The sequence below is a fragment of the Dermacentor andersoni genome, chromosome 5 (genome assembly GCF_023375885.2).
Source record: "Dermacentor andersoni chromosome 5, qqDerAnde1_hic_scaffold, whole genome shotgun sequence".
Lineage (NCBI taxonomy): Eukaryota > Metazoa > Arthropoda > Arachnida > Ixodida > Ixodidae > Dermacentor > Dermacentor andersoni.
Window position 1 is genome coordinate 153,683,421 of NC_092818.1, and position 16,418 is coordinate 153,699,838.

Genomic DNA, 16,418 nt, shown 5'->3' on the forward strand with positions numbered 1-16,418 from the left:
TACATTGGTTTTTACGTTATGTGAACTTTTCTGCCGTTACTTGTGTTTGCATAACGATGGTGTAAATGGATTATTGTGAACAACTGCATAAGAAAGAGGTCAATTGTTGATGATGCTGGAGAAAAGGTTTTGCTGTTTTGCCAGGCAGTTAACTGTGGGTTTTGCATTAGCTTCAGCTTACCGAGTTATACCTCGCCATGCTGTTTACTGCTCAAACAAAACCGAAAATGCACAATCCAAGACAACCTCGGTTACAGAGAAGCAATCGTTCGTTTACTTGCTGCACAAAATATGCATTGTGATACAGAAAATGTCAAATGCTGGGCAGGTGTTTGTGTATATTGGCTAGGCTGGCTCGCAGTCAGCAGGCCACTGTGCCGATTTCATGTGGTACACCAAAAGCAAAGTTGTATTATATGGCGGTCACGACTGTAAGGCAGAGGTGTGGTTGGGGGATCCAAGAAAAAAAGAATTAAGTATGCACACTAATATAAGGTGATATAGAGTAGCCAAGGAATTATTCGGACTCTGCAGGGGTTGCCTGAAATGCTGAATCTGCCAAAACGCAAAATGGCAACCATGAAATAGGCAGGAAGGGATATTCAACATAGGTAGTGTGGGTTGTGTGGAAATTTTGCCTGAGGTGTGGCTTCATGGCAGCAAGAATTTTGCCTTATAGTTCGGTTTCGGAGCATTGCGGCGCACGCTGCCGTCAGGCCGCACTACAGTAAAAGCTTGTTAATCTGAATTAGGAGATGCTATACGAAAATTCGAATCATACAAAATTTGAATTAATGAAAGTCGGAAAGAAATAGCTTGGTTAATGCTGAGCAACCGGACGCCGCAATGTGGCGTGGCATCCCTGACGTTGAGGTGGCTCTTGCTCCATCCGCTTGTGCGTTGCGCCGACTGCGCCATATCGCAATGCATGGTGCAAAGAAAGAAGGTGCCCACGCTGCTTCACCGACGGTCGCAGACAGCCGTTCAATGCGGCGCGGGGTTTGGGAAGCGTTCTGTGCATGCTCCGAAGTGAGCAGCAGACGATGGCCATGTCGAAGTATAGAGGGGACGGCATTTCAGCTGGCATGGCACAAGTGGCATAGTGTGATGGCTGCAAGTGACGTGCGTTGAAAACATCGGGACTATAAACGTGCCTTTGAGCCGCTTAGAGAGAAGTGGTTCATGTTGAGAAAGGAAAGGTTAGCACTATCTTCTGCAGCCCTTGAGGGAGCATGGCTCAGCACCAACAGGGAGGGGAAAGTGGGAGAAAAGGAAGTTGGAGAGAAGCGGAACAAGAGCCGTGCTCTAAAATGCACTTGGGAAACGTGTGACCTGCTGTAACATTGGTCTCTGTTGTACTGTTGTAGCTGCACTGGCTGCGCGCTGCTGAATTCCACTATAACTCGCATCCAAACATGTATCCCAACGATGCTTTCCTTTGAGTAACAACTGCAAATCTCGGAGGCTATGCTTTTTGGTACTGCGAGAGCCGATAACTGTCACGGCCACCATGTTTTAGACGTTACCTGGTGCCGCTTCTCAGCAGAATAGCTCCTAGAGAAAGTGCATAGCCTCTAATATGTGACATGTAAAAAAAGAAGAAAGAAAAGAAATGCACCGTCGCATTCTTGAAGATTGTGAGAGTGGGAGAGAAATGACCTGCAACAGAGGTGTTGGCAGTGCCTGGCCAGGTGAATGCATCTCTCTCCATTCAGGCCTAAACAAAGGGCCACATATGGAGAGAGCAAAGCTGCGCGGTCCACATGGTGACACCAGCGTTGCCAATGTGCTCCTGTGTACTAGCCACTCTCCCCAGCCACGATGGTGCGGAGTTCGAATCATCAGTGGCAGTGTGGATTTTAGTGTGAATTAGCAGGATGTGTTACACATTGCTTTCAATATATTGTTGGATTGATTGTGGCGGCCACTTCGAATTATCAAAAATTTTGAATGAACTAGTTGTGCATTAATGAGCTTTTACTGTACAAGGCGAAATTCATGCTGCCGTGAAGCCACACCTAATGGCGATAATATGCAAATAACGCAGTGGGTGGGCGGACTTCGTGGCTAAGAGTTCTGGGAAAAACCTTGCCTTATATACCAATAGATTCTATATTGGACAACAATGTAAAGCAAAAGTAAAAACTCATTGATTCAAAGTCCATGAGACCACGAAAAATCTTAAGTGGATATTCAAATTACCCCCCTGCCCAAAAAGAAAGCAAAAACCAAGAAGAAGAATAGCAAAACTGCACAACACAACATGTCACATTTATTTTTCTGCCTAGCAGGACTACTCAAAGTAATCATTGATGTGGGTTGCTTGGTGCAGTAGTTCGCTGCAGCGCTACAAACGCTGTCGGCCAAAAATGCAACACGCGTCTGTCTCCGAGTCTTGCGAAAGTGAAACTATCTCTGAAAGTGGTCACCCGAGAATACTGCACATGATCTCTAGCCCACGAATCAGGAGCAGCAGCTCACAGTTACCACCGCTACACTCAACAAAGCTGCAGGCAAAGTTGAGGGAGTCGGAAACAGTCACTAAAATGGGCACACGAGTAGGCTCATCATTGCTTCAGCCATCGCCTACTGGTATCCTGTGCAATGTCTGCATGTCTGCTTCTGTGTTCAAGTATCAGACCAGTCCGTCACTCCTGTTGCTGTCTTATAACGCTAGCGGAAATGTGCATGTTACTGAGAGTTTTCATGTGGTCGAGAACTGCACACACATGACATGCCAGCAGTGGAGAAAACATGATGACACATGCAATGCAGCTTGCGTTTACACTGGGAAAGGAACCGAAAATGAAAAAGCAAATGATTATGATGATGATGCTCTGACTCGCTTCTTGACTGCCACACAATGTGGGCACTTCGCACACCTGTGCGAATTATCCGTGCCCACATCACGGAATCACTTGCATTCAAATTGCAGTCCCAGCAATAGCTCTCTCTGATACAATTTCAAAGGGCCATGCATTTATGTACTGAAAGTGCCACAAGCAATGAACATCACTAAATATAAGCAATTGCAGGAGCCTAAAACACATAGTGGCCGCCATATTTCTGACACTGCCTCCGCCATATCCGAAGCCAAGAGTGCTTCACAACATGTTTGTCTTGGAGGCCACAGCCAGAAACTACGAATATTTCGGGTGGATGTGCGTCTGCTTATCTGGTACAATTCGCATTGTAAATTATGGGAATACAAATTCTATGATTGAACTGAATTTTCGAATAAATTGAGATAGAATTATTGAGGTCCGTAATTATGTTTGTAATTTCACATTTCTGAGCTGCTACGTAATGGCATGGCAATCTGCCAATCCACTTTTTATCGAAGTGGAGAATGGCATTTGAAGTGAAAATAGGACGTTTCAGAAACACTTTGCCCCAAAAAGTACTTCAGTGCATTCAGCAGAAGCTGAGTTACTGGCAATCAAATAACGACCTCCGCTGTGCTACCGTTCCTTCAATGCCTTGCACTGCGAAGGATACGGTGAAGTGGGGCGTGCCCACAATGCTCCGCCTTCTGTATGTAACCATGGTGCGCAGTTCAAATTTCATTCTGGATTTTAATGTATACAGAACTTCCACCTTTTGTGCCTAAGACTCGCTAAACATAAGCCAAACGCAGTTGTCCTCAGCGAGCCGCAGTGTGCTTAACCTAGTATAGCCAGTGGACTCGTGGCGGCGCCCTTTGGCTGCTGTGGTATCTACGTCATGTGGCCGACCGCAGCTTGTCAGCTATCAGCCAATAGTAGCCGTCTAAGGAAATGACGAAATAGAGCGTCCGATGACGAAATAGAGTGTCCAGAAGAGAGTGAGGACAGGGCCTCTTGTTGAAAAGATAGCGTTTGGGAGAAAGGTGACTTCGTGATTCACTTGCGAGCTCCCTGTACTGTGTTCGAAAGCAAAACTTGGCTGAGATGTTCACAGCAGCGTATGCTACCAGCGGACTTCTTTTTCAGCAAGCCCAAGGAGTGGTTCAGGGCCCCTTTAAAGTTATTTGGAGGATTTACTGCAAGATATGTTTAGCAAAAAATAAACAAAAGGGCATTAAATGAATGCATGCAGCTTGGCATAGTACAGATACCGCAGCAACGTGTTCATATAATTGTTGTCTTTTATCCAACTGGCATAGTCCTCGGGAACGTCGGCTTACACTTGCATCTTTTTCATATAGACCCAATTGCAAAAATTTTTCAGTGATATTGCTTTATGCACTTATGACAAATATTGGATATAATAAAGGTATCTTCATGTCAGATGTGACATCATTATATGAAGGCTTGATTGTAATTACACTAACCATGTACAACTTTTCGTCACTTCATCTTCATTTTGTGACATTTATGTGCTTATTTTTTATGTGTGCACTTTAGAGAGGCAAGTGGAGACATCCTGAATAACACGGGGACCATGGAATACCACCAGGCAACGAGGCAACTGAGTGTCAGCTTTAGGAACATGGTATGTCAACAAGGCCAAACATGAGGTCACAGGTTTGGTTCTCGACCACAGTGGCTGCGTTCTAATGGGGTTTGACTGTAGGATGACTCATGTATAGGGATTTGGGTATATTAGAACCTCGGGATGTCAGAATTAACTAGATCCTTCCATTACAGCATTTTTCATAGCCTGTGTATTGCTTTATTACAAATAGCTATGCCAAGCACATGATGCGTGATCCATAGTTCAGCAGAATAAGTGGGTGCTGACTCATACTTACCAATATATGCGCAGGCTATGTACAGTAGAACCCTATTAATACATGTTTCAAAGGACCGCCGGAGATGAACATAGCATTGAGGAAGGCCCCAAATTGCCAAGGCAATGTCCGAAACAGCTCTGCGCACATGTATAATTAAAGGAATTGAATGTTCTGCAACAGTAACCCATTATCACTGTTAATATGCTTCACCGCATTACAAAGTTGTATAGCGGCGAAACTGGCTTTAGGGAGCCGGCATAAAGCAACTGCGCTATGACACGCTTATTGGGACTGTCGGATCGCTTACTTCCAGCATTTTGTGCTTTTGAATTTGCCGGTGTAGTTCTAAATTTACGTTACTGGTACATTTAGCCCTTTGTGGGTTGATTTCTTCCGTCAACTGTGCCCCCCCCCCCAAGTTTGGTCTTTCTTATTCCGGATTTAAAATATTCAGACTGACCTATTCTAAAAAGATGTCCTGCAATTTGTTAGAGTTACCATAAAGTGACAAAAAGAAATATCTTCCCTAGGTAAACATACATTGTTTATTCGAAAATACAGATTGGCCCCCATAAATACTTATATATATAATACAGTCAATGTCCCATTTTCTGGACGCCTGATTATTCGGATATGTCCGATAATTCAGACTCATTCGCGGTACTGTCAGGTGCCCCATACAGCCAGTGTATAAAAATGTCTGAAATTTCACATGCTCAAACCCTTTGCAGTCCGATTTTTCAGACTTTTTGCTCCTAACCGTAGGTCCAAAGCGGCATCCATTTTGAGTATCTCGCAGCCTCGAACCCCCACTCGCACGCCGTTCAGCTAGCCGTAGCCAGCCACGGTCCTGCGGCCATCGTATCGTATTGAAACCTCAAACCACCGCTCTCACACACCGATCTGTCGACAGCCGTAGCCAGCTGTAGCTATGGCCATAGCCTTTTCTGTTTACCTGCATGTTTTTTAGTTAGCCTTGTGATTGGTTGTGTAATCATGTTGTGTTGCTGTGTACTCTCTTCGGCTTTCGCTTGGAAGCTTCCCACTGTTTGGTGCTGTGCTTTTCATCCAGCGGATTTGTTGCTGACAGTGTGTGGGGTTCTCACCCGTGCTCTTGGGGCAAAGGAAAGACAACACAGTAGTGCAAACAATCACAAGGGCATTTATTGCACCTTTCATCGACTAATGCCTGCTAGCCGAGTTGCTATCCACAAAACATGCCGATGGGTGCGCGACAAATCGCGGAAGTTCGACTCACCACGACCAGATAGCGAGTGAATATGTTCACCCCATGCTGGGTACCAACGCCCGGTCATTCGCACGTACGGTCATGCGAACGCTGGCTCGTTCGAACGATCATGTTCGTCCATTCCGGGGTAGGCTTTGCGAGACGGTCTTGCAGAAGCATGAATTGGTATACGCGCAGAACGTCCGCACCGCTTGCCGAGTCCGAGCCAAAGAGGAAGAGCCTTCTCCTTCCCGTGCCCAAGTAACCCTGCTGTTAGGTGGCGTTAGCAGAGTCACACTCGCGCCATCTCTCGCAATGCGCTTCAACCACATTGACTACCGCGGGCACCAAGCCACACGTCGAAGCCGGATTACAGGAGACGGGAGCTATGCGGGAAAACAACATATCAGGGGACGCGTGAGAGTCGCACATCCCCACAAGTGATGGTGCCGTTTACGCTTTTGTCATCTTCGCCCAAGGCTTCAAAGTACGCAAATCTCTACCGTAGGCTGACAATGGAAAAGAAAGCCGCCATCATCAAGCAAGTTAAAAGTGGTCTGTTACAAGCAGACATGGGCAAGGGAAAAAAAATTATATCGTGGGGTTTTACTTGCCAAAACCACAATTCGATTATGAGGTACACTGTGGTGAGGGACTCCGGAATAATTTGGGCCACCAGCACGTGTTAGACGTGCAACTAAATCTAAGTACATGGGTGTTTTCGTATTTTGCCCCCATCAAAATGCGGCCGCCGTGGCCAGGATTCAATCGCTCAGCATCGTGCTTAGCAGCCAACACTATAGCCACTAAGCAACCACAGCTGGTCGCGGGCTAGGAGTTTGGAATTTCAAAGCAAATGGTTTCGGATTTCATGAAATGCAGGTTGAAAATCTTGGAAGGGGCCAGAGGGTCAACTGGGGTTAAAAAGAATGTGAGTCAGGGTGTTTAACCAAAATTTTGAGGAAGCGCTCCTCGTGTGGCTAAATACCATGATCGCAAAGTGAACCCTGGTCTCGGGTCATGTCTTGAAGGAAAAGGTGGAGGCTTTTGCAATTCAAATGAACCTTGAGGTCTTCAGGTTCAGCAATGGGTGGCTCAGAAATTTCAAGATTTGCAATGATCTGAAGTTCAAGAAGATGTGTGGGGAAAGCGGTGCTGTTGACGATTCAGCTATCGCGCAGTATCAGAATGGAAAGCTACAGTCTTTGTTACAGTAGTTCATGCCTGAGAGCATTTTCAGCTGCGATGAAACTGAATGGTTCTACAAAATGCTCCCAGAGAAAATACTTGCATTTGCTGGTGACCCCTGCCATGGCGGCAAGCACACCAAAGAGCGGCTGACTGTCCTTGTCGGCAGTAACATGTCAGGCAGCGAGAAGCTTCCTATGCTAGTCATAGGGAAATTGAAGAATCCAAGATGTTTTAAGAAGGCAAGTCTACTTGTTCAGTACGAGGCCAACAAGAAGGCCTGGATAACACAGCAGTTATTCTAAGTGTACATACTCAAGTTGGACAGAAGGTTCGAACAGCATGTGTGCGCCAGTGCGCCGGTTGCTCTGCATGGGCACAATTGAACTGTGTATGTAAGCGCACCCAAACAAACTCCATGGTTGTGCGCCCATCAGAAAAACCAAACGAGTCAGAAATTTGCAGTTATCCTTCGTTCTGTCGAGAGGCTACCAGCTTTTGCGAGGCAAGTCATGAGGAAAGTACCGCAGGCATGGTAGCATCCTTTGTATACGGCAGCACTGTTTGTACTGCGTGTTTACAGATGTAATCGCATCCCTGTGAGCAACGTACGAGCGAGCACCTAGCAGTGACCCTTGAGAGATCTTAAACCAGGTAAACATCAGTTTTTAGGAGCGCAACGAATGGAAACAGCCTATGAGATGAAACCAAGTTCGTGTGCAGTGGAACCAAGCGCGCACTACCAACAACGATCCCTGATTGTGCCCCTATTGTGGCGCAGTAAATACTCACTAGAAGCTTCACACGAATTATTTACATGGCTGAAAGTACTGCAGCAGTGTAGCCTGCTTCTTATTGGAAGCCGTGTGCTTAAACACGGAGTCCTCAACATAGTCTAAACGATTCACAAGCGATAGGCCGGTGCCCTCTATTGCACCACAGTGTAGAAAGAAGGGCCAAAGCAGCTACAGCCTCAGTTGAAGTCGCGAGTCGGGCATCACCACTGCTTCCGGGATCAACCTCGGCAGCGTCTTCGTTTGGCCGCTACTTCTGCTGCAATCTCCACGTCTGTCAATCGAAGCTTTTTGAAACACTGTCAATAACAAAGTACTGAGTGGCATCTGCCAAGGTATCTATCAGTGAGCCCAGTGAGTGCACGCTGTCACACGCCTTTGCGTATGCAAACCGCCAGTTCTCGCGAAGTGCGGCAGGCACAGAGCGCGGCACTAAGGAGTCAGTGCAGCAAATGCAATGCGTTGTTGACATTGTCAAACTATCCAAGCCGCCACGTGCGTATGCCGCTGTGTTCAAATGCCGCCCTTGACGCGATCGATGTGTGCAGGTATAGTGCGCAGCAGTCGGGAACCTGCCCATCACGCCACCGCTATCTTCGAGTGTGTTGTAGGAAAACTCACTGCCTGTTAACAGCGCATGGGGTCTGGGGTGGTGGAGTTCGATGTATCCATTTTACGTCCGACCCCGTTCGAAATAACAAATAAAAAATGCATGCAATTTTCCAGGTGATATAGGACCTGTTCGATATATACAATAATTCGATATATCCATGTTAGATATATCGAGGTTTGACTGTAGCTAACTTTCACTTGAGCTGACATTAACTGGCACTCATTTCTGTTCTTGCTCAAGTCCACTCAAATTGACTGGCTCCTCTTCATACTTGTGTCCACTCATACCTTACGTCACTCGCTGATGCTCTATATTATGCCTCTGAAATAAGTCTTGAGCGAGTATGAGTGAGTGTGGTGGCAGTGAGCATGCTAACCTAGGGTGTGATCTCCTGCACTCTTCTGCATTATCATTTCCCCTCCAAGCACTGTGATCTGAGATCGGCTAGGTTGATGGCAATAGTGAATTTCACATCTAGACCCCCTGATTTGGATTGCCCAGTTGTTCAGATCTGATATAGTAGATATCTTGGATAGCCAAAAAGCAGGACCAGCAACACTGCAATCTCACCAGCTTGATGCAGTAGTGAAGGCTAGTGCTTGTCAGCCAGTCAGTAGCAAGAGCCAGCTGCATGTTCCAAAGAAGGAAAGAGGGCTTTATTATTGTGCAGTACGCTTCCTTCTGTGATGCTTTCATTCAGTTGGCATCGTGCTATTAGATATGAACAATGGAGCAGCCCTTCTTCTGGTTCCGTTTTCTGATTGCCTGAAGCCACTCATAGCTTTTGTTGAACACGTGTTGCCCGCTCTTCTGGAACATGTGGCAACCCACCCTGAACGGCTGCTTTCTCCAGCTACCAGCAGGCAGCAATACAAGTTCATGCTAACACCATCACTGCAGCAGCTTGCACCCCCATAAATGAAGGCAACCTTAATTTTTTTTTTCTTAAAATCTAGGCAATTAGCTGTGCCAAGTGTTATATTGAATGAAATAGACTCCAAAATGCAATCTTTGTGCAAAATTTGAGCAAGAGCAGTGCAAATCTTTGAGCATTTCAAGCTGTATGTTTTACAATAAATTTGAATCCACTAGTGGCTCCAAACATATAAATGAAAGAAACTTGTATAGCAAGAACTAGCTTTTTCTTCAATGGAACTAATTTTTTTTTTCTCATTTCCTAGCAATTGAGGAAAATCAAGCGAGCAGAAAAAAAAGGCACTGAGGTAAGTACCTGACACATGTCAATTTGCCCATTGCATTCAAGGTTTTTTGTGGCATGTAGCCGTAAAAACATTAGGAAACGGAAGATAGTTTTCGTCTATACGGTAGGTATAAAGACAGAAATGTAGCAAATGTTAAATACAGTAAAGTCCTGTTGACCCAGATTTCACGGGCAGGAGGAATGTCTGAATTTTTGAATTGGCTAAGAAAATAAATGCTCACTGCCTAAATCCGTTATCACCCTTACTTTATATTTTTCACAAGAACTGCACAGGAACTAGAATTCATGTTGTCTCGTGGCAGAGTACGTGAAGAGTAGTTGCAGCGGCACAGGCCATGTGATTTCTTTCACAGTACAACAGTGGCAAAACACGTGTTTAAATGAATGTGTCTCACTATCCCATGTGCCTCCCATTTGTTTTGTCACCAAAGAGTCTGCCAGCACTAATTATCCATTGCATGTAGCCAGTGAGTTTAGCCAGTGCATTGGCTGCAGTAGAATCTCCTTTCATACTCAATATTCTGCTAGGTTTGTCACGTTGCATGTGTCTAGATACAAAATACATCCGAATTAAATAGTTTGATGTGTTTGAATAATGCACATGCCTGCTGGGAACAGAAGCCAAGTCCAAATTATCTTGATTTTTTGAATCAATAAGGGCTAAGGTATAGTGAGGTTTTACGGTATTGATTAGTAAATCAATCAGTCTGTAGTCTGATATAATTTGATAGCTGATATAGCACAGGGACAGTCGAAGCCTGTAACAATACTGGTTTCAACAATATATCAGATATAACGATGATTAGATGCTGTAGCGTGAACTTTTCTATGTGTTCTATGGTAATATAAGTCGTTTTCTACAATGCTCCCCTGCCTGGCACACCTCTCTCTCACCTCTCCGATGTCAGTGCAGTCAACTCGTGTATTGGAGGGGTGGAAGAGAGGCGCGCGTGGACGGCAATGCATAGAGTGATGTGTGACGAAGGTGTGCGGTATAAGGCAGGTGCGACGGCCCCCTTTCTTTTTCTTTGCCAGGATTTCATGTTCCTTTTTCTTTTATTTGTTTGGTGTAGATGCCCAATAGCAAGGTTCAATTCTTAAAGCCAATGATGAAGCATGGGAACATTGAAGTAAGCGTTTATTTTACCATAGAACGCCCACAAATCTTTTCAGTGTGGGCAAGGGCTCACTGCTACATCCTAGTATTGTTAAAACTGGTAATGCTACGAGTGGATTTGACTGCACATTTTTTCTTTGTCTAATCAAAATTAATATGTTTGTTTTTCCTGTCTGCCTTTTTCCGTTATATAATGTGATTTTCTTGGCACTTGAATATTGTTATAAGTGTTTTTGACTGTAATAGGCAGAAACAAGACAAGATGCACGCAAGCCATGACCATATTTATTGTGGCAGTTTGAAATCGATCATTTGGCTTCCACTGTAGGTTGTGTTGTTCGTGGGCATTCATATTTTGCTTTTTCAGGCAGCATGTCTCATTACATTGCACTGGCTTTTCTTTTTTCCAGTCTGTTATGGATGAGAAATTCTCATTACTGTTCCAATCCCAGTTCAAGGTTGGAGGTGGAGAGCTAGTGTTCCAAGTTTGGGTAAGTTATCGCTGTACATCAATGTAGGAATTGTTTTCAAGATGGCGGTGCAAGCCTTTGTGCATTGCACGGCAAATGAGCAGCTAAAAGTTATTTTAGTCACAATGTACGTGCATGTGTGTAGTTTCAGCTAATTAACTTCTTCCATACCGTGCCCATTGTGCATCGTTAGCCCACTAATGATGGTTTGAAACGCCGCTTTCGAGACCTTTTGCTGTGCTCACTCACAGACTGCTCTATTGGACGTGAGGGAGAGCTTTATTTTTATTTTCTAAGCTGTTTGCTTTTATTCCGCCAGGCGGCGATTTTTGAATGCGCTTTGAAGTTTTGCGATTGTCAAACTAGCAAGCAGAAGTAGCCACCCGCTATCGAATGTTTGAAACACTGCTTTCAAGACCTTCCGCACCGCTCATGGACACACTTCACCATCGGACGTGAAGGAGGAGAAATTTATTTTTGTTTTCTAAGCTGTTCCATGGTTTTCTAAGAGGCGGTAATTTTTGAACGCGCTCTGAAGTTTAGCGATCGTCAAAGTAGGAAGCAAAAATAGCTGCCTTTGGGAGTGGCGTGCGCCCTTGGAAAGATAGCAGATTCCGTGATTCCGCTGCGTCTGTGGCTCATTTTATAAATGGCTCAAGCAGCAGCTATTCTGAGGATGCTGCGTTTTTGTCAGGCTTAGACTCTGATAGCGACGGTGACGAAACCAGCCCGGAACATTGGCAACCACTGTCTGGCATGCCCAACTGTAGTGCTTGCAGTAAAATTTTTGTATTGGAATACCTGTTCAACGAAAATGTTTGATTTTTTTTCGGAGATGTTGTCTATTAGATGGCAAAACATTTTGTATATCTCATAATTTTTGTTACATATTTTGCTTAGTAGATATAAGCGTGTCTTTACAAACTTCATTCAATGTTATCCCACAATCTTGATTCTGTCAATTTATATCATATTTTATGACATATACCTTGGTAACGAAACTTTTATGCATGAAAAGTACATTCATCCTGCTTTTCGTTTATGTATCCCGTAAAATATTCAGTGCAATAGTTCCTTTAGAAAAAAAGATCTGATGTAATTTGCAAAGAACACCTATTTTCTCCATGGTAGGGAAAGAGTTAAGGGGACACTAGGGAAATCATTTTAAACATGTTCATTTCACAGTAAAGGGTAATTATTAGAGGAGAAAATGATGGGGCAATGTACCATTAAAAAAAAAACTGAGACCCGAGCATCAGTTTGTCAATGCGATGTCACGTATTGCAAAGTATTTTTTCCCATTTGGGCCATTGTGGCTCAGTAGAAGTTTTTGAAACTTGCCAAGTTCAGTCTTTGGCTCTTTTAGTATATAATGTAGTCCATCCTCGGCAATAAATAGTCAAACCTTCTTACAAAAACTGATGGATATAACGAAGTAATAGTAATTTATTGGTCATTTTGTGCCTGTTAGGCCAAACTCTGGCAGCACGCTGCTTGTAAGTTGTAATGTGTCTGATTCAGCAGTTCAAAGTTCTCACGAGTTTTTTATTACCTTGCGACGCACCAAACTAGCTTCTCTGCCGAGTTGGTGGCCAAGCAACCAGGGTGTCTACCAACCGGGAAAACCAAGAATTCTCAGGGATTTTGAGTAGTCTGGAAAAACTCGGGGAAAACTCAGGGAAATTGTGCCTTTATCAGGGAAAATTAGCTGTAATTTTATTGAAAGGGTCGAAAGTCACGGTAATGCTGGCTCGAGTAACAGACAGGAATCGTAATGAATTAATCGTCTTTGACGCCCTGTCGTCGGCTGGAGGAGTTGTCATTGTACAGTCAACGACCGACTTTCCGGATTCCCGATAATTTGGACGGCTTCGCGGCACCACCACGTACCCCATAGAGTCAATGTATCAGAACGTCTGAAATTTCGGTCGCAAGAGCTCTTCGTTGTCCGATTTTCCGGACGTTTTGCTATGACCGCAGGTCCGAAATGGCATTAATCAAAGCCACCACCGCTGCCATTTTGATTACCTCGTCGCCTCGAACCGGCGCTCCAGCACGCAGATCCGCTGGTAGCCGTAGCCACCACTGTAGCAACGCTAGGCCTAGCTGCTTCGACGTTTGCTATGAAGCTTCTTGCCGTTGGGTGCCTTGTTTTTCATTGAAAGAATACGCTGCTGTCGGCAATGGCACGGACTCCGCCTTTGTGGTCCTCGCGATTGGCTTAGAAGCTTGGACAGCACGATGTGTTGCATAATGCCGGTTCCCGAAAGTCAGCTTTGCCTCTGTATAGAAATGTTACTTGGTGAAGCATACGCAAAGGTATTGCAGTGAAGCATAACAAGCGTGGGAAGGGGCTATTGCCACGGGACACATTATGTATTCCTTAATTATATGCGCGTGCACCCAGTATTGCCTGTCACAGTACGAGCACCGATATGCCAAATACGTGTACCGACAGGCCTTCAGAGTGTTTTCGAATGTGCCTGTGGTGGTTTGAGCCCCTAAGGCCAGTAAATGACAGGCATTTATTTTTCTAACTGGCTGATTTTTCAAACGTTTTCGCAGCCTCTAGGGAGTTTGAAAAATCGGATGTGGACTGTGCAACTGACCAAGAAGATGCTTCGAATTGTCCGTGGGGTGAAGGAGTGGCGGAAGGAAGACAAAAACAGAAAGAACCTACGCAAACGAGGAATGAATGGGAAAGGAAGCGTGTTGCCGCCGTTTTGAAGGAGCTTGAGCTAAAGAAAACAAAGTGTTGGCTGATGCCGAGATGCAGGTGTCCCTCATCCAAACCAAAATAAACACTAAAGCCGTGAAACACAACACTGAGGCATCGTGCGCGGGCTGAGAGTATACCTCAACTGTCCTGACATATATGTCAGGACAGTTCAGGTTGAGCTGTTGTTCTATTCTGTTATTCTCTTCTTGAATAACATAAACACTACTCCTTAGTTTTCAAATTGGATTAAGTAGTTTTTTATTTAAAACATTTTCATATGCTTACTAGATATATCTAGTAAGCATATGCTGTCACTATATGTCACCAGATGCTGTCACTGTAGTGACAGCATCGGGCGAAATGGTTTCAGCCCGTCTTGACATAAAACATAGTTCTTCATCAATGAGGGAATTTTGCAAAGGCAGTGAGGGAGAACCTGGAAAACTCAGGGAATTTGGAAATGTCAACTTGGTAGACACCCTGGCAACCCACTTTAGAACCCCAGGTGGTCGAAATTTCTGGAGTCCTCCACTACGGCGTGCCTCATAATCAGAAAGTGGTTTTGGCACGTAAAACCCCATAGTTTTAAACCCACTTTACCTCTGTTTTAAACTTTAGTGTTAAAGAGTTGGCAGGTGTGAAGGTGTATGTTTACCAGTGCGAAGTGGTCCAGTTTGGTTATCAGGCTCTGGCATACTTAGAACTGGCTGCATTTATAATATGTTTTTTCTAATATTTCAGTTGTAAGAAAACAGTTGTCTTATTCCTTCATTTTTGTCTGCTGCACTACACTTGATGTATAATAAATGTGTATCGACTTGCCCAAATGTCAACATTGATTACAGGAAGTTTGTCTGGTTTGGCCAGATGAAATATATGGTATTCATCCATAATATGATTCATGCCTAATAGTTAGTTTTGAACAATACACTTAAGTAACCAGAATTAAGTATTCTCAATGGTAGGAATGCTTCCTGCTTTTCTCCATTTTGTGATTGCCGCTGCTCGTAGGCGTCTGTGGGGATTGAATCAACTGAAGCGGCATGCTTTTGAATTTAAACTTAACGAGCTTTCTTTCCTTAGCAATGTATAGTTTCTCATCGGGACTTTTCAGTGCACTTTGTTAAGACTTAAAAGGCTGCCAAATTTCTTGATTTCGCCTTTAAAGGTGTCACTCCAACTTTGCAGCCGTTTGAGACTTTTCTTAATGTTAATGCACATGTGTGCGGTTGCAGACATTGTCACTACCTGTGGTGGTGATCGTGCACGGAAATCAGGAGCCACATGCCTGGGCCACAGTCACCTGGGACAATGCTTTTGCTGAACCGGTGAGTTGTGCCTTTATACCTTCTGTATAAAGATTAGTTCTGTGCATGTGTGCAGACACGCACAGTCGCTGACTGGTCTTTCGGACCTGCTCGATCATTTGAACTTGTCACACTGTCTGTAGAACTGATTTCCAACGGCAACCTAAAATTCAGACGTCAAATAGTATCTCGCTCCTTTTTTTCGGATATAATCTGCACGCGCAAGGTCACAAATATGGCAGCCCTGAACTAAGTTGGTGCCATTCAGGTTGTCACCAGTACCCTTGCTTTCGTTGGCAAGTAACTTTCTGGCTTTCGGAGTGTCATGTGGCTGTTGCGAACAGACCTGTGTTGACTTGTAACCTTACCTTTGACTTCATTCGCTATCTGATGAAGTAGTGCTGACTCAGCTTACCATCTTGGGCAGTGTGACAGCGGTGAAAATTCGCTGCTCGCAGATGCAGGGTGGCAGATGGTGAGCTTGCCGCAAATGCAAGTGGCCCATTGATGACTAGGTCTTAGATCAGTCGCACTAGTGCAACAGCCATACCTTTGCCTTAACATGTGCAAACAGCCGGCAACTACTGCAAGTATGCCTACAATATTCGTGTGTGCTTATTTGACAGAAACGACAGCTGACTTATAGGCAGAAAGCTCAAAGCTGAATTTGTGCAGCACAGCCTTAACTGCTGGCCTTGCGCCATCAAGGTTGTATGCGACACCTGTAGTGTCTACAATATGCAGTGCACGTTGGTCTAAGTGCAAGGTATGTCTAAGATATCAACTGTCGTGACATTTCAAATGGACGTTATTTCACTGAAACACAACTATGAGCAAAAGTCCGTGAACAAATTTCCCATGCTGCTGGAGCAATAAAAAGCAGTTAAATGACTTTTTTTTGAAGTTTGTTTTATCGCACATTCTTGTGGCCCCGTCAATGTTCGAAAAACTAGTCAGCGACTGTACTACCATTAAATAATAAAATGCGAAGTTATAGCTACAGTGAAGCAAGCAGCGTTGATTTGGACTTCATGGGACTAGGAAAA

General features: G+C 44.5%; 1 protein-coding gene across 8 annotated transcripts in view; it reads left to right on the forward strand.

Annotated features, from left to right (window-relative positions):
• The window catches only part of Stat92E (Signal transducer and transcription activator Stat92E), a 160,495-nt gene that overhangs the window by 44,080 nt on the left and 99,997 nt on the right, over positions 1 to 16,418 (forward strand). For all 8 annotated transcript variants that reach the window (XR_008612670.2, XM_050178929.3, XM_055071151.2 and 5 more), the window contains exons 9-12: positions 4,386 to 4,473; positions 9,719 to 9,760; positions 11,287 to 11,367; positions 15,301 to 15,393. Coding sequence is in view for 7 of the 8 variants with exons in the window: in XM_050178929.3 (XP_050034886.1) it covers positions 4,386 to 4,473; positions 9,719 to 9,760; positions 11,287 to 11,367; positions 15,301 to 15,393 (304 nt within the window). In the remaining variant the exon portion in view is untranslated. The remainder of the gene's footprint in view (positions 1 to 4,385; positions 4,474 to 9,718; positions 9,761 to 11,286; positions 11,368 to 15,300; positions 15,394 to 16,418) is intronic.